Source organism: Drosophila subpulchrella, unplaced genomic scaffold (assembly GCF_014743375.2).
Source record: "Drosophila subpulchrella strain 33 F10 #4 breed RU33 unplaced genomic scaffold, RU_Dsub_v1.1 Primary Assembly Seq39, whole genome shotgun sequence".
In the NCBI taxonomy this organism is placed as follows: Eukaryota; Metazoa; Arthropoda; class Insecta; order Diptera; family Drosophilidae; genus Drosophila; species Drosophila subpulchrella.
In genome coordinates, this window is record NW_023665611.1 from 1,087,816 (window position 1) to 1,107,071 (window position 19,256).

General features: G+C 43.4%; 1 protein-coding gene across 3 annotated transcripts in view; it reads left to right on the plus strand.

The window, feature by feature from the left end:
- The window catches only part of LOC119561981 (gamma-interferon-inducible lysosomal thiol reductase), a 184,623-nt gene extending 173,673 nt beyond the window's left edge, over positions 1-10,950 (plus strand). For all 3 annotated transcript variants that reach the window (XM_037875374.1, XM_037875373.1, XM_037875372.1), the window contains exon 5: positions 10,626-10,950. In XM_037875374.1, coding sequence (XP_037731302.1) covers positions 10,626-10,880 — 255 coding nt within the window. In that variant the 3' untranslated portion in view covers positions 10,881-10,950. The remainder of the gene's footprint in view (positions 1-10,625) is intronic.
- The last annotated feature ends 8,306 nt before the right edge of the window (positions 10,951-19,256 follow it).

The following is a 19,256-nucleotide window of genomic DNA, read 5'->3' on the forward strand; positions in this document are numbered from 1 at the left end:
CTGCGGTTCGACGGTAGCTCAGATCCGTTGGCTCTCGTCGCCGCACTAGAGGAAAAGATGACGACATATAGGGTAAATCCGGATGAGATCCCCCGGGCTATGTCCGAAATCTTCAAAGGCACGGCGGCACGGTGGTTCCGCACTAGCCATCTGCAGTCCGCCTCTTGGGAAACTTTCCGGAGGGAATTCTTGGATTTCTTCCTACCTCCTCGATATTTCGAAAGATTAGAGGATGACATTCGTACTCACATGCAGAGGAATGGAGAGTCTTTCAAAACATACCTGATCGAGCGAGAAGAGGAAGAGTTATACCGAGCATACGAAAACATGGCTCCCGAGTATCGGCTGTATATCAAGCGCGGCGTACTCGCGTCATTGAAGCAGCTGACCCACATGGCTACCAAGTACGAGAGCGTCAAACAACTCGAGTTGATTCGATGTGGAACCCCAGGGGTGACGGGCGGAAACCGCGAGGGATCGCAACTTCGACGGACGCCGAACCCCTTTTGGAACTCGGAGAGTACTACACAGGCAGGACACGTGACCCACCGCCAGATCGAGCAAGGAACCTCACGAGTAGACGTGCAGCGGGCCTGTGGCCGCTGCGGTGAGAATGGACACTTCCGTCAAGACTTTCCCAACCAACGCCGCGACTTCTGTTGGGATTGTGGCCGAGTGGGAGTGTTAACCATAGAGTGCTGCCGTCAAGATGCCTCGGGAAACGGAGGACGTCTCCGCCGGAACCCGAGTACGGCGGAGACGAGCGAAGCATCGGCCCGACCCCAGCAAACCCCCCGTTAAGGGTACACGGTGGGCTCATCACGGCAGCGATAGAAGTCGGATACCCTCGGATACCGGGGCATCGAGGAGTTTCGCCAGTGAAAGTTTTACAAACCTGGTCGCCTGGTCGTAGAATAGCGTTGGCCGATAGGTCATGTCTAGACGTGACGAAATTGTGGCGAACTCCGGTCACGTTGGCGGGCACCACAGTACTCTTACCCATGTTGGTGATGCCCACCATGTTGGATCGAGTGATACTTAGGATGGATTTTCTCAAGACCGCAGGAACGCGCGTGCGATTTGGGCATGCCACCCTTGACTTGCAGCCTGAGCCACAAGAGGTAGGCGATCCGTTGTTTCTGCCAGTGCTCATACCACCGAGGGACGATCGAGAAGCAGTACGCCCCGTCGAGGTTAAGGTCCAATTGGGGACTGCCAGGCACGGAGGACCAGAGGCTCTCAGCCCGACGCCTACGCTGGCCACGGCCACGACAGACGACACTGGGATACCCGTAAGGATGGAAGCGGGAGAGCACAACGAAGAGCGACAAATTGTACCTTTGAGCCTGGGGCAACAAGGCTTCATCGACCGAGAGTTAGCTTTATTCGAGAGTCTCCAGGGGGTGTCGCATGTCGCCGAACACCGTATCGTCATACGCGACGATAAACCATTGAAGCAAAGGTATTATCCCAGGAACCCCGCGATGCAACACGTCATCGATACCCAAGTAGACCAGCTGCTCCGCTCCGGAGCCATCGAGCCTTCCAGGAGCCCACATCGTTTTGGTGAGGAGAAAGGCTGGCGATTGGCGCATGTGCGTCGACTACCGACAGTTGAACGCACACTCGGTGCCCGACGCCTACCCGGTCCCGAGGATCAATCACATCCTGGAGAAGTTGCGTCACGCCCGGTACATCTCCACGTTGGATCTGAAAAACGGTTATTGGCAAATACCCATGGCCAGGGATAGTCGCCAATACACGGTCTTCACCGTTCCAGGTCGGGGACTATACCAATGGAAGGTCATGCCCTTTGGGCTGCACTCCGCCATTGCCACGTTTCAACGTGCTCTGGATAGCGTAAACGGGGCGGAGATGGAGCCGGTCGCCTTCGCTTATTTAGATGACATTATTGTCATTAGCGCTACGGAGGAACAACACTTCGCTAACCTCGCCGAAGTGTTCCGAAGATTGCGGGCGGAAATTTTGAGGATAAATCCAAAGAAGTGTACTTTCTTCAAGCAAAAACTGGTTTACCTCGGTCATGTGATCAGTGGCGAAGGGATTCAGACTGACCCCGAGAAGGTGTCCGCGATTAATGGGTTGAAGACCCCCACCAACCTGAAGGAACTCCGCCAATGGATCGGGATGGCATCATGGTATCGGAGGTTCGTCCCTAGTTTCGTGACCATCGTACAACCAGTGACCGCGCTACTGAAGAAAGGTCGGAAGTGGACCTGGGGACCGGGACAGCAAACCGCCTTGAAGAGATTAGAAGATGCCTGACCACCGCCCCCGTGTTGGGTTGTCCGGACTTCGACCAGAAGTTTGTTTTGCAGATTGACGCGAGTGACGTCGGATTGGGAGCGGTGTTATCTCAGGACATCGAGGGTCAAGAGAAGGTCATCGCATACGCTAGCCGCCGACTAACTCCTGCGGAACATAACTATACGACGACAGAGAAAGAGTGTCTGGCCATCATTTGGGCCATCAGAAAGATGCGGGGTTACTTGGAGGGCTACCGATTCGAAGTCATTACCGACCACTTGGCTCTCAAAGGGATAAATTCTATTGAGAGTCCTTCCGGCCGAGTAGCGCGCTGGGCTTTAGAACTGCAACAGTTCCAATTCGACGTGCGCTACCAACGAGGGAAGCTGAACGTCGTGGCCGATACGCTTTCGCGACAGCCCTGTGAGGTACTTCAAGGCGCTGTCGAGCTCGAGGACCACGGCGAGTGGATCGGTAAGATGAAGTACAAGGTAAGCGACGAGCCTGAGAAGTTCGCGGACTATACGCTAGAGAAAGGCCAGCTATAAAGGAACATGGGTTACCGCGCCGACGACGAGGACTACTTCCCGTGGAAACTCTGTGTACCCACGCCCCATAGAGCCCGCGTCTTATATGAGTGTCATGATTCCCCGACCGCAGGACACTTGGGAGTCCGAAAGACGATTAACCGCCTGTCACAGAGATATTTCTGGCCCGGCATGTACCGCGACGCAAAACACCATGTTCGGCACTGCGAGTCGTGCCAGAAATTTAAGACCGTTCAGACCAAAGCAGCAGGGAAAATGCTAACCCGCGTCGTAAGCAAACCCTTTGACATTCTTTGTGCTGACTTCGTAGGGCAACTGCGCCGTTCGAAACAGGGAAACTCCATGCTTCTGGTTTTCCACGACGTGTTCTCCAAATGGGTAGAGTTGATCCCACTCCGGAAAGCCACCTCCGCTGTAGTACAGAAAGCGTTTCGGAAGGAACCTTTGGTCCACGACGCGAGAAGATGGGAACCCCCAACGAGCCCCCAGTTGCGGCCATCCTGGCGAACCACTCACTGAATGGGAGAACCAGGTGCTAGAGCAAGTCCTCACGGATCTGTCGGGAGTTAGGTTCCCCGAGCCTACCGTTGGCACGGTCCTTAGGAACGCGCAGCCGGCGACCGAAACGAGCGCATCACCCATTTCTGCGATGGAGGTTGACCAGTCGGCAGAAACGGAGTACGACCTATGCCCACTACCAGAAGGTTGGATCGGGGGCAGCAACTTACGCTGCCTGCCCCGACGCCTCATAAGGCAAATAGAATTGAAGGTGGCTACCCGCATCGGTCGTGGACGTCGAGTGCGAATAGCCGTCGGAGCGGACGCTTACAAGTTCATCGTCACCATCCGGGACGACGGGCGCCTCTACATTGCGTCGCGGGAAGAAAGGTGGGGGGGGGGGGGGGGGTGTAGGAAAATACTAGAAATACCGAATGCAGGAAAAGGGAAATGGAAGGCGGTCACGCAGCGATCGTGGCGTGTCTCTTCTCTCGGGATCGCGGAACGGGTAAGACGAGTGATTTTGACACGGCTTAGCGAGGCTTCGAAAACCAGGTGTTCTCCTCGAGCCTTTCCGCCGGTGGAGAATCGCAGCATAGGTCAGCCTGGACGCCTAATCGCACGTGTTCCGACAACTGAAGGCGACCAAGTTCTACGCGGTGGTTACGCGGTGGTTACGCGGACGATTTCAAGATACACATTTATATATAAACAAGTCAGCTGAGGTTAGTACGACCAGGTTCTCATGTGCTCAAAACAGTGTAGCGGACCCGAGTGAGGATAAATTGAATAAACGGTAAAGAATATATAATTGCACCTCTCGATCGTGTGTTTCCTTCTCGTAGTAAGGCACCAAGTCTAACCTAACCTTAGCCCGTTCACATTGCTGCTTCGGACCTGAATGTGGACCCCCTTCCCGTTCGGTCCAGTAGTTGTCCTACCTCTGTAGTTTTTGGGATTTGCGCGTGGACACCCTTCCCGCCTTATCCGCAAGCCTAGTTTTCCTACCTCCTCCGTAGTTTTGGGATTTGCGCGTGAACACCCTTCCCGCCGTATCCAAAAATCCTAATTTTCCTGCCACCTCTGTAGGTTGTGGGATTTGCGCGTGGACACCCTTCCCGCCTTATCCGGAATCCTAATTTTTCCTGCCACCTCTGTAGTTTTTGGGATTTGCGCGTGGACACCCTTCCTGTCTTATCCGCAATCCTAGTTTTCCCGCCACCTCCGTAGCTTTCGGGATTTGCGCGTGGACACCCTTCCCGCCTTATCCGGAATCCTAGTTTTTCCTGTCCCTTCCGTATTTTTGGGATTTGCGCGTGGACACCCTTCCCGCCTTATCCGCAATCCTAGCTCCTTCGTCGTTCTGGGGCTCGTGCGCGGCCCGCCCTCGTGCTACCTTACACCCGTAAAGTATTCTCCCGGCTTGGCCTCGCCCGAAGGTCCAGCCCGGTGGATTTTTCGTCTCCTACGCGAAACCCAAGATTAACGCCCGCAAAGTATTCTCCCGGCTTGGCCTCGCCCAAAGATCCAGCCCGGTGGATTTTTCGCCTCCGACGCGAAACCCAAGACTTACACCCGCAAAGTATCCACCCGGTTTGGCCTCGCCCGAAGGTCCAGCCCGGTGGTTTTTTCGCCTCTGACGCGAAATACAAGACTCCGGCCCGCCCGTTAGGTCGCAGCCCAGGAATTGGACTCTGCATGACCAACGTCATCTGCCTTTTCCTCGACGTAAATAAGGACCTCCGGTGAAGACTCCCCTCAAAGTTAACCGTTCCCCTGTGGAGTGGAACCCTGTAGTCCGGTGTTTCGGTGATTTACAAATTTTCTTGTAAATTGTAGATCCGACTGAGATCTGTACCCCGGCCGAGAAAGCATCCTTACAGTGTTTAAATTGACGTACACAAAAAACATAGAAGTTGAGAGATGTTTATATAACATTTTGTAAATTCGAAAACCAGATAGGTACTTTTTTATAGTTAAAAATACTTTTAATTTAATAGAAGATATGAAAGGTACTATATTCGGAAATGATATAAATGTAACCAATAGGATGCGACATATCGACAATGGAGATACAAAATCTTTGAAAAACGATGAATATTGGTGAAAGGAGTCCCACATAATGCGGTTGCCGGTAAGGATGGAATGGTAATTCTCAACTCGCATCAGCAATAGATTTTGGAAAAACATAAGAACTATGCTAGTTTAAATGTGTATCGCAGGTAGCCAAAAGGGGCCTCTTCGATGGAAATCGCCGAAATGCAGCCAGAAAATTAATTTCAACAGAAGTGTCACAGAAACCATCGACGGTTTTGGGGACTGTCAGTGTTACAGAATCTATTAAAATTCGTAGTAAATTTGGTCTTAATTTGTTTTTCTTCCTTGGACATTGATGCTTTATGATCAGTACAAACAAGTGGCCAGACAACAACCAATGCTTTATACACGCGGAGCTTGTTGTCGTTAAGCTACGTTTTATAAATCCGTGTTCTCAGAGGAAATATGAGACCTACAACTATGTTGCAAATGGGGTGTAAGAATGTTTTCAAAGAACTTAGTTACATGCGTTCAATTTGCTACCCTTTTTATACCCTTGCAGAGGGTATATTGATTTCAGTCAGAAGTTTGGAACGCAGTGAAGGAGACGTTTCCGACCCCATAAAGTATATATATTCTTGATCAGCATGACTAGACGAGTCGATCTAGCCATGTCCGTCTGTCCGTCTGTCCGTCCGTTTCTACGCAAATTAGTCTCTCAGTTTAAAGGCTATCGGGCTGAAACTTTCCCAAAAGTCTTATATCTTTTGCAGGTAGTATATAAGTCGGAACCAGCCGGATCGGACAACCATATCTTATAGCTCCCATAGGAATAATCGGAAAAAAAATTTTAAAAAATTATATCTTTGGTGTTTTTTAGCTTATAACCTCCTAAGCTTGGAAATAACATTTTTTAATTAGGTTTGAATTTCGAATTAAATTTTATCGAAATCGGACGACTATATCATATAGATGCCGTAGGAACGATCGGAAAATTGGTGGAAAAATAATATGAAACAAATTATAGCTTCGGTGTTTTTCAACATATAACCTCCAACGCTTGGAAATAACATTTTTTAATTAGTTCTGAATTTCGAATTTAATTTTATCAAGATCGGACGACTATATTATATAGCTGCCATAGGAACGATCGGAAAATTGGTGGAAAAATAATATGAAACAAATTATAGCTTCGGTGTTTTTTAACATATAACCTCCTACGCTTGGAAATAACATTTTTTAATTAGTTCTCAGTTTCGAAATTAATTTTAATATATATATATATATATATTTTATTAATTTATTATATAATTTGCCATAGGAAAGATCGGAAAATTGGTGGGAAAATAATATAAATCAAATTATAGCTTCTGTGTTTTTCGATATATTATTTTATACTATTGGGAATATCATTTTTTTATTTTTAACTTTAATAATTATAGCTGCAAGGGTATACAAACTTCGGCTTGCCGAAGTTAACTTCCTTTCTTGTTATTAAGTGAATACGACTGCATCCATCTATGTAGGTTTCTAAAGATAAATTAAACAGTTTTTGCAATGGTCTATACAAGGTCTCTGCGTCTTCAAAGCCTACTATTTGGTTGGTTTAAATTCGCCTACTTATTTTTTAACCGGTTTCTGTGATTGATTTGCTTTCCGGGTGTAATTTTGTTGGAAAAGATGAAAAGGTAATGAAAGATGCTCGCAATACCATAAAAAATGAGTAAATATTTTATTATGCCAATATGCTAACTGTGTCAGAACCCTTTAGTCCTGACTGGAACGCCATTTACAAACTCCTGATATACAATTTAAACATTTGTGTTCGGGAATATTTTACTTCTTTGTCAAATGAGTACCCGTCCGAAGGAAAATCCTCTTGGATCAGTCAAAATATTGTCAGTAATTACAAAAGGAGGCGTAGCTTATGCCAAACGAACCAGATAAAGGACCGCCGCTTTTAAAGATTCGTATAAAACGCTGTAAAAAAGTGAAGTGCAAAAAAAAATTGCTAAAATAGTTATATTCTGAAAAATTTAGCAAAACTCTAAACACTGGTTTAGAGCAGGAAAATAATATAAACAGGAATGACCTTAACAAAAAATTTGTGCACCTGAAGATACTTGAAATTCGTACCTGCACCCCTCTTCCTCAAGGTTCTGTTCTCTGTTTTTTTTGTTCTCCTTGCATCTGAATGATCTGAAAAATTTGATCTCAAATTGAAACATTAAAATATATGCACACATATGTGTAAGTCTGTGTGTAATATTTCTGAGCGTATAATAAAAGTGATTTATAAAAAACTTATCTAGTCCACTACGAATGAAATCTTACTTACTTACTTACTTACCAAAACTCAAAAATATTTTCTTTGATTACGTTGGCAATACTTAAATCCAGGGCTATACAATAAACAGCACTTGTTTCTGTCAGGACCATGTTTACAAAACTTCTGGCAGAACATAAAGCATGCTCAGGCAGTTCTTCCTCAAACCAAATTTATTACCAACCAACATAAGACTGCATATAAGTCGAGTAATTTGGAATCTGAAGTGATTTAAGTCTCGCTCGACTGAAAACCAATTTAATAGCATTGGCAGGTGGGTCTTCAAAGTTAAAAGATTTGAACGTAACACCGAAAGCGCAGACAATATCTTTAAAATGTCTTTGCAATTTCTGATCAAGCTTAGAGTGTTAATGCATTTTCACAAAGTAGTCATGACCACACAACAGGCATACCTTTAAAGATAGTTGCGATCATCGTTTTCTAGTAAATGCTGTCCAGACTTGGAATCAGCTAACAAACCTTATAAAATTAATTAAAAGCACTCGAAAATTAATATTAAATATTAAAACTTACCTCTGTTCAGACTAAGACAAGATAAAAGAATATAGATTTTAAATAATTTGTATTTGAAACTTAAAACTATATCTTGTGGTGTCTACCTAGCATTAGGAAACACTGAACTAAGATAAAAATCCAAATATAAAACCATTACTTTGGAAATTATGCAATAGTTGAGCAAATGAAGGGGGTTCACCCATTTCTCGCATTTATCCAACAGTACCCACGGTATCTCAAAAATGACTTGAGCGATCGCTTTCATATTAATACAATATGTCTAGAAAATGTATGGCTAAAAAAGTGTATAAGAAAAGAACCAAAACGGAAGGAGACTTTTTGCAAGCGTCTTTGCCATAGTTATAGTCATGGTAAGCTTAAAAAACTACGATCTGCCCAGTTTCATGTCAATAGGGCTTATACTACGCAAATTTTGTTAAAAAAACTAAATTTGCTAGCTTAATCCGATCGGGTCCTTAAGATCAGTGCGTTTTCAAACTTCATCTCCGCATACATATTTTTAGACAATGGCGAAAAATACAAAGCGAACTCCCCTACGGTAGTGAAGCAGACGGACATAGCAATATCAATTCGTCTAGTGATGCTGATCAAGAACATATATAGTGTCACAAACGTCACCTTCACTGCGTTTTGAACTTCTGGTTAAAGTTGAATCACTCTCTGCAAGGGTATTCAAAGTTTAAGGTCGCACCAACTGCCAAGCTATATATTCCTGATCAGGGTCACTAACCTTTAAGATTCACATTCCTTGGAGTCTGATTCATAGCAAGTTTGCTATCCGAACGTGCAAAGCCCATTCTAACGCCCAAAAAACCTACAACGCTAAGGTCTGCCTCGCGCTCAAATTTTTTTAAGAATTTGGATATGTGCAAATGAGATTTTGTGTTGATAATTAGATGAGTAGGAATCCAAAATGTTCAAATCGGACTGATGGGGGTGGCTTGATCACTGAAATATTTGAAGTCCCAAGAACGAAGGTAAGCAAAAACGCGGGGCTACTTTCGCTTTTTTTACGCGACGTGCGTATGTAATTGTTCTTACACCTGGAAAATAAAACTGCTTAAGCCTAGCTTAGCTTAAGCGCCCCAGAGCGGAGCGAAGACTTAGGGGAGATATGAAGAGGGAGAGCGGAGGGCAGTGCGAGCGAGACTAAGACATCTGGAAAAAACTGCCGTTCGACACTGCCTCCAGAAATTGTACGCCCTTCTGGCGTGAACACGGACCATTCAAAAGAAAAAAATTTATATAATATACATATATAAAATATAAGCAATTCAAGCTTTCGCCGCCATTATTTAAAAAAACTATAATCTTTAAGGTATTGTAATTAAAAACCTTACATGGATTGGGCTTGCTTTACTTACATCTGACCTTCTTTATTTTCGGGCGGTCTTCTCGATGAATTTTCTGTATTATTATACCCGTTACTCGTAAAGTAAAAGGGTATACCAGATTCGTCGGAAAGTGTGTAACAGGCAGAAGGAAGCGTTTCCGACCCCATAAAGTTTATATATTCTTGATCAGGATCACAAGACGAGTCGATCTAGCCACGTCCGTCTGTCCGTCTGTCTGTCCGTCCGGATGAACGCTAAGATCTCAGAAACTATAAGAGCTAGGCTATTGAGATTTGGCGTGCAGGTTCCTGAGCTTCTTACGCAGCGCAAGTTTGTTTCAGCAGAGTGCCACGCCCACTCTAACGCCCACAAGCCGCCCAAAACTGTGGCCCCTAGATGATGCTAGAATAAAAATTTTAACTGAAATGTATTGTTCTCATCAATTGAGCCAAAAAAAAATTTGCCACGCCTACTTTAACGCCCACAACCCGACCACAATTTTCAAAAAATCGTAGATATGAACGCGGGTATCTCGGAAAATATCAAAGATAGAGAAATAAGATTTCAGACTTAGATTCCGTAGGCTTGAGCGCAGCGCAAGTTTGTTACGCGAATATGCCACGCCCACTCTAACGCACACAAACCGCCCAAGCCTGTGGCGCCCACAATTTTTATGCTAGATAAAAAATTATAACTGAAATGTATTGGTCTCGTCAATACCTATCGATTGATCAAAAAAAGACTTTACTACGCCCACTCTAATGCCCACAAACCGCCCAAGCCTGTGGCGCCGACAATTTTTATGCTAGATAAAAAAATGTAACTGAAATGTATTGGTCTCGTCAATACCTATCGATTGATCCAAACAAACTTTGCCACGCCCACTCTAAACCCACAACGCTTTAATCTGTCTACCGCCGGTAGGTGGCGCATTTCAATCTCGCTTTGCTGTTTGCATATCTAGATTTCCCTTTGGTCCCTATAGCTGAGTAACGGGTATCTGATAGTCGAGGTACTCGACTATAGCGGTATTCCTTGTAGATTTATTTACAATAAAAATCAATTTTATATTTTCAGTGCGCAAAACAACACAATATAGACTATACGCTCATTCAAAAATGTTTCGGCAGTAACCAAGGCCTGGATTTGCTTAAAATGAACGGAGAAGCCACACACGCACTAAGGCCTCCTGTAACATTTATTCCTACAATCACAATAGACGGGTCCCAAGGTAGACAAGCGTCTATTTTAAAAGACTTGTTTTCTGAGGTATGCAAAGCTGTCAGTGATTTAGAGGAAGCCAAAAATATATGCGAGTTACAAAAACTTTAACTCACTAAACATATAATATTTATTGTTGAATTTGAATGTTTAGCTAAATAAACAATTTTACATATTTTAATAAACCTTTTAAAAGTTTTTGAATATTTCATAGTGCACAGCAAAGCAACGCTTATATTGCTTTCGCATAACGGTTGAAATCAGACCACTCATTGAAAAGGTTGAGCAATCTTAAACGTTAGCAGTCAAAAGTCAGCAGTCTTTATGCCAAACAAAAAAAAATTGGAAATACCGCTAAAAGTAATTTATTTTATATATTTCTTGAACTATTAAATCATGCCACTATAAATCAAATCGCAAAATATGTTCGCAACGACAAAAACGCATCAAAAGATTCTTAACTGATGGAAGAAAATTTATAATTCATTGCGTTAAAAATCATAGCGCAATTTGGGACCCTACTAATTGACAAATGGTAATTCATTGGCGAAACTTTGAAGAAAACTGGCAAGTACGGATATATATCTTACCTTATTATTTTTAATATGTGATTGAATGTAAGGATGCGAAGACCTCTCTAGTGCCATACTATGTGAATATTAATACAAGCAATACACACACTCGGTCGTTGAAGGTATTTGATATTGTTTCTGTCCAACGCTCTAGTGCCATACTATGTGAATATTAATACAAGCAATAGATCGTTGCACAGAAACAATATCAAATACCTTCAACGACCGAGTGTGTGTGTGTGTGTATGTGTGACGTGAGTTGAAGAGTATATTTTTTTCTGGGTCGACCTGCTATATTTAATAGATTTTTTTACGCGATCAGAAAAAAATATATTCTTAAAGCCTTCAAAAAAAAAAATGCGGAGAAAGTGACGTGAGATAAAGAGTATTTTTTTTTTTCTGTCGCGGAAAAAGATTTGCTATTTATTTAATAGAAGAACTCTTTCCGCGATAACAAAAAAAAAAATATTTCTAAAGCGTTCAATAATGTGTGTAGAAAAGAAAAAAAGTGAAGTGTGTGATAAAAGAGTATATTGTTTTGACGTTATTGTGGGAAATAATCTAATATATTTAAAAGATACCTTTCAGCACGATAACGTCCAAAATATATTTAAAGCCTTCAAAATGCGGAGAAAGTGAAGTGAGATAAAGAGTATATTGTTTTGACGTTATTGTGTGGAAATATCTAATATATTTAAAAGGTCTTTAAACACAATAACTTCAAAAATATATTTAAAGCCTTCAAAATGCGGAGAAAGTGAAGTGAGATAAAGAGTATATTGTTTTATTGTTATTGTGTGGAAAAATCTAATATATTTAATAGATCTCTCGTCACGATAACGTCAAAAATATATTTTTAGAGCCTTCAAAAAAAAAAAAAAAAATGCGGAGAAAGTGAAGTGAGATAAAAAGAGTATTTTGTTTTCTATGGTTACAAATTTTTTTTACCATATTAATATTCACATAATACAAAAGTTTGTAAACCGAAGAAAATAATATACATACATACATATATAACTTTTAAACGAGAGTGAGAGGACAAGTGGGAGGGGAAGTGGGAGGGGAAGTGGGAGGGGAAGTGGGAGGGGAGGGGGAGTGGGCTGGCCCCATTGGAAACGAGAGTGAGAGTCCGATGACAAGCGGGAGGGGAAGTGGGAGGGGATGTGAGCGCAACCCCCAGAGGGTCAAGTCCCAGGACAAGCGGGTGGGGAAGGGGGAGGTGGAGTGAGCGCAACCCCCCAGGGGGTTCCACAACATTCCAGAACACTCCAGAACAGTTTAAGACCTATGGCTTTAAAAAGTGTGATCTTAAAGTGTTGGGCGTGGTCAACTTAGTATTTTTCCAACTATTTTCACAGCCTTTGTTCTTAAATTGGTAGAAATTGGAGTTTTTAAATCGGAAAGTACTCATCGAAACTAGCTTAAACCCATATGTGTTTCTCTGGCCTAGCTCTCGTTTTCTTATTATATCGAGTTAAAGTTGTAAACACCAATATTATTGTTCGTACCCAAAGGTACTCAACATGACCACACCCAACAAATCAAGCAGTAGCCAAATTGGGAACAGTACCAGGCGCTCAGTAGCACTCACTGCAGCTGAGAATTGCTGGTCAGCATATTATATCATATGTCTCACTAACTCACCATCTCACCATCTCACCGTCACAACGATACGCTGACCCGCCAATGCAGTCAGCACATTTGCGGTGTCAGCCGAGCCAACTACGCAACTGCTACCGTAATCATAATTCCCTGACCTACTTTAGAATATAGCTTCTTTCACTAACCATTACACTAAGCCTCCGTGTTCTAAGTAGAATATAAGCAGGTATCAAATGAAGAATAAATCAGTTATCAACACACCTCATAACTCCGCGGTTCTACTTCCTACCTCTAGGAATAGGGCTCGTAATACACTATCTCAACTAGCAGCTAACCACGTTAGCTCACCCTCAGCGCAGTTCAGCATCGCCTGTGGTCCGGCCTTGCAGTAACCATCGTTACCATTGCCGCGACGCGATCGTCCTGCAGGTGTCTACTTCGGTTAGGCACAAACATTGGTGACCCCGACGTGATCCTTTAACAACAAAGGATCACACTCAAGCAACCCCCTTCCCACTAAAGGAACTTCAGCTTAATCCAGCTTCACAGGATACGCTTCTTCTTCCAGCGTCACAGGAACTTCAGCTTAATCCAGCTTCACAGGATACGCTTCGTCTTCCAGCGTCACAGGAACTTCAGCTTCATCCAGCTTCACAGGATGCGCTTCTTCTTCCAGCGTCACAGGAACTTCAGCTTAATCCAGCTTCACAGGATTCGCTTCTTCTTCCAGCGTCACAGGAACTTCAGCTTCATCCAGCTTCACAGGATACGCTTCTTCTTCCAGCGTCACAGGAACTTCAGCTTCATCCAGCTTCACAGGATACGCTTCTTCTTCCAGCGTCACAGGAACTCGGCTTAATCCAGCTTCACAGGATTCGCTTCTTCTTCCAGCGTCACAGGAACTTCAGCTTCATCCAGCTTAACAGGATACTCAGCTTCATCCAGCTTCACAGGATACTCAGCTTCATCCAGCTCCACAAGATTCTTTGTTTCCAAGACACACAATATGTCTACTTCATTCATTGAGGAAACAAGTCACACAAGAATCGATTTACACAATCGATTACTAGACACCCAAAACGAGCTGCAAGGGAAAATCCAACAGCTCATTAAGAATTATGGCAAGGATTCTGCCGACCGACGCCACCGAGACGGATATTATTCCGGTAAGCTAACTCAGTTAAACAATCTCTGGCAGCAGTTTTGCGACCTAGATGAAGAAGTCCAGCAAGCGGCACTACCCACTGGAAGTGAGTACTCTTCACGACTAGTAGCACTTAAAGAGCTGGTCGAAAAATATCAGAATATCTTTCTGGACAACATGCCGACTGGAAGCGAGCTTCCGAAGGCCCCCAGACGAACTGCGACCAACATCAAGCTCGCAACAAGAGATCAAGTCAAAGGAGATTCCACAATTGACACGGTGATCCGACAGTTGCAGAGAAGATGCAACGAATTGGAGTCATCATTAACATTAGCCTCGAACGCCCCAACTGTCACCCCAGCCCTACAAAGGCACCTGGATCTCCATTGGGCGTTACTAAGGCAAGCCCACGACGAATTGGATAGCACACCTGGGGCCGCAGCTCTGGCAGAAGCAGAGCTAGCCCAATTCCACACATTATACGAGAAATACGAAATGAACCTGCTACGAGAAAACGACGCGCCAATGAGCCTAAACTTGGCACTTCCGCCAATTAGCATTCCGGAGTTCAACGGCGAGTATCTAGACTGGCCACGGTTCCATGATCTCTTTGTGGAATTGGTACATAACAAACCATATTCGGCCAGTCAAAAACTACATATTCTACAGAGTTCGCTTCGTGGTGAAGCGAGAAACGTCTTGACAGACACAGCCTTCTCACAGGGTGGCTATGACGACACCTGGTTGCGTTTAAAGGCCAGGTACCAGAACGGAAAAATGCTAGTATTCGCCGCCATTGCAAAAATTATTGACCATAAGCCTATAGACGGCTCCTCGCGCCAACTAAGGGCCTTGCATGACACTATAAAAAATTCAATGAGTACTCTTAAAAACCTTGATATCAGCACAAAATCCTGGGATCCAATCCTATGTTTTCTTATCAGAAGAAAACTAGACCAGCAGTCTCTAGCTGCTCTTGAAAATTCAGCGGATGCACCAACGGAAATTCCAACGTTATGGAGTGTACTGACGTTTATTGAGCGGCGCGCTTGCATGCTGGAGACGATAAGCGCTCAACCCACAGCAACACTCCGCTATCAGTCAGTTCACAACGAAGAGAGCTGTAAGATTTGTCATCTAGGACCACATCATATTAGAGCATGCAGCCGTTTCCAGGAAATGGACCCCAAAACACGGCGCCAAGCCATTATTCAAGTAGGAGCATGCACAAATTGTTTGTCTACAGCTCATAAGGTTGAAAACTGTGGATCACCGACCACTTGTCGAGTCTGCCAGCAACGGCATCATTCACTGTTACACCAAGGACCGACTAGCAATCCAGTGGCCGGCGCAGTAACCGTTGCAGGCTACGACCACGTAGGAAGATATACTTTGCTCGCGACCGCCAAGGTCTCATTACAAGGGCCAAACGGTCAATTACAAACATGTCGCGCTGTAATAGATGGTGGATCACAGGTGAATCTTATTTCAAGGAGAATGGCAGATCTGCTATCTCTTAAACAAAGGTCACCGATTGAAATATCTGGAATCGGAGGAAAGATATCAACAGCAATTAGATCAACACTAAAGCTCTCATCCTGTACATCAGGGTTTGAAAAACTATTAGAGGTATTTATTATGCCCACAGTCATTACAGACCAACCGTCAGTACCGATTACAACCGATCTTAATATTCCCGAGGGACTGCCGTTAGCAGATCCTGACTTTCGGCAACCAGGACCCATTGACCTAACTTTAGGGGCTGAAGTATTTTCTCGTGTAATTACCGGTGAATGTCTTGAACTAGGACCTAATAAACCTTTGGCACAAGGCACAAGGCTTGGTTATGTAATCACAGGTTATCTCAATAAAGAAACCTCATCTGATACGGAAATCAACCCCAATCTAATAGAAAACAGAGATGATTTTGCAGGACCGAACGCTTATGAGCCAACGAAAGATAAAAATCCGATGAATATAGAACCGACGTCTCATCAATTCAAAACCTACAAGAAGGCTGACTTTGGTTCAACATTTCTAAACTTAACCAAGAAAGATCTTAGTTTTGTTGCAGAACGTCCACATACCATAGACGTGCCAAATGATCAAATTCTACGAGGGCACAATTTCAGTCCCCACGGTAATGTAAATTTTATCGCAAAGGGGAGTGTTCAGCAGCATCAAGAAGATGTGAAGGACCTGAATCACAAACAGGAACCGCCGCAATTGAAGATCCCCCGTGGTCAATGATTTGTTAGGTGCTTTCTATACAATTCGGCCAAGGGCTGACCGACATCACGCCTTTAATTGAGGGTACCCCTCAATGGGGGGGAGAATGTTCGTACCCAAAGGTACTCAACATGACCACACCCAACAAATCAAGCAGTAGCCAAATTGGGAACAGTACCAGGCGCTCAGTAGCACTCACTGCAGCTGAGAATTGCTGGTCAGCATATTATATCATATGTCTCACTAACTCACCATCTCACCATCTCACCGTCACAACGATACGCTGACCCGCCAATGCAGTCAGCACATTTGCGGTGTCAGCCGAGCCAACTACGCAACTGCTACCGTAATCATAATTCCCTGACCTACTTTAGAATATAGCTTCTTTCACTAACCATTACACTAAGCCTCCGTGTTCTAAGTAGAATATAAGCAGGTATCAAATGAAGAATAAATCAGTTATCAACACACCTCATAACTCCGCGGTTCTACTTCCTACCTCTAGGAATAGGGCTCGTAATACACTATCTCAACTAGCAGCTAACCACGTTAGCTCACCCTCAGCGCAGTTCAGCATCGCCTGTGGTCCGGCCTTGCAGTAACCATCGTTACCATTGCCGCGACGCGATCGTCCTGCAGGTGTCTACTTCGGTTAGGCACAAACAATTATTTATAATGGCCACATCTTCTATGCCGATTGAACTCATGTCTTCGGCGATTATGTAGCTATGAACCCGAGGAACTGCAAGATTAACAAGGCTCTCGTCGTTGGCATAATAAATAGCTGGTCACCTTTTTAAATTTGTGCCTTCTTTTTACAATACTTCAATATTCCTGCTTTAAGCGCGGATGCAAAGGGTGCAACAACTTTCAACATCTCCATTAGAGCTAAATGTTCTTCGGTTTTCCTTTACCCGGGGTCGCCTTTCGTTTCTAAAAATAGATTGGGGGTTAAAGAAGTCCGATAATATTATTACAGTTATAATATTATAACATTACTATTACAAAGTGGGAGCTGTTTTTGGTCTTCGATTTCGAACAGTTTCAAACTTGTTCATCATTGAAATAATCAATGGACTCGTCGTCTTTTTTAAAAAGCGTGCTGAAAGTTATAAAAAATTTGTATTTCTTAATCTTTTGGGTGTTTCATATACAGGATAAAGTACTTATCTACTATCTTCGTCATTCAAAACATCCCCGCCATCTGCTTCTCTTTTCTTTAATCGAAGGAAAGCCTGCCTTCGATGGTACCGATAACTTTCTCGTAGAGAGGTCTTCGCATCCTTACATTCAATCACATATTAAAAACAAGGAAGAACGCTATAGTCGAGTACCTCGATTATCAGATACCCGTTACTCAGCTAAAGGGACCAAAGGAAAATGGAGATATGCAAGCAGCAAAGAGAGACTCTTACGCTCACAGACCGCCCAAAGCAGTGGCTCCTACAGTTTTGATGCTAGACTAAAAATGTTAACTGAAATGTATTGTTCTTATCAATACCTATCGATTGACCCAAAAAGTTTGCCACGCCCACTTTAACGACCACAAACCACCCACAAACCTCAAAAAATCGAAAATTTGAACGCGGACATCTCGGAAACTATTAAAGGTAGAAAATTGGGATCTCAGATTTAGATTCCGTAGCCTTGTACGCAGCGCAAGTTTGTTACGCGAATTAACCACGCCCACTCTAACGCCCACATACCGACCAAGCCTGTGGCGCCCACAATTTTCATGCTAGATACAAAATTTTAACTGAAATGTATTGGTCTCGTCAATACCTATCGTTGATCCAAAAAAAAGTTTGCCATGTCCACTCTAACGCGCAACGCTTAATTCTGTCTACCGCCCACATAACCATGTATTGAGATCACGGGTAGGTGGCGCATTTCAATCTCGCTTTTCTGCTTACATATCTCTATTTCCCTTTGGTCCCATTAGCTTAGTAACGGGTATCTGATAGTCAAGGTACTCGACTATAGCGTTCTTCCTTGTTTTAAACCTATAGTGTTCTCAATCTTTATTTCGCTTTTTTGTTCCGATCACGCTGTCCAGGTTTCCCCAAATGTTTTTCTTTTCCTCTCTTCGTGTATTTCTTGGGGATCGAACATAAACATCGATACTTCAAAACCAGCGATAATACACATATTATATCCAGGGTAACACGCATAATATTATATAATTAACTTAAATCTAGTTTGGCCATGATTATACTAGAAGTGGTTGCTTGTATAGTTCTTATTACTACAATTCTGCCATTCTGACTATGAGGATCTCCCTATACTCGTTGACCTACTTCTAGTAACAATGCTACTTTGGCCATATTTATTTATTTTACAAGTGTCGTTTACATCTATGATTTTACTATTATTTTCAGTAATGCTAGTTTTGTTTTTATTTGCAATAACTTTATTTCTATTTTCATCTCTTCCCTGACATGTTATTAGATTTTCTTCAAAAGTATTTGTTGTAACTACGAGAATCCTATTACTTCGAATAAGTAAGTCCACATGTTGCATTCCCAACCTGTGCTCTAGCTCGTAGCCATAGTTTTGAAGCTCTAAAGCCCATCTGGCTATACGGGGACTTATATGTTTTTTATTTAAAGTTGAAGTTAACTAATTGCAATCAGTCACCATTTTGAATCTAATTCCTTGCCTATAAACTCGAAATCTTTTTAGTGCGTTTATTATTGCTAAAGTTTCCAACTCTAAGCTGTGGTATCTTGACTCCACGTCGGTTGTACGTTTCGAAAAATAAAAGACGGGGTGAGATTTGTTATCCCTTTTCCTTTGTAATAATATTGCGCAGTAACCTAATGAGCTTGCATCACAGTGCAACTCCGTCACATTTCTTGGATCATATATTGCTAAAACTGGAGCTTCTATTAACTTTTCCTCAAGTATAGTGAACGCATCTAGTTCCTCTTTATTAAAAAC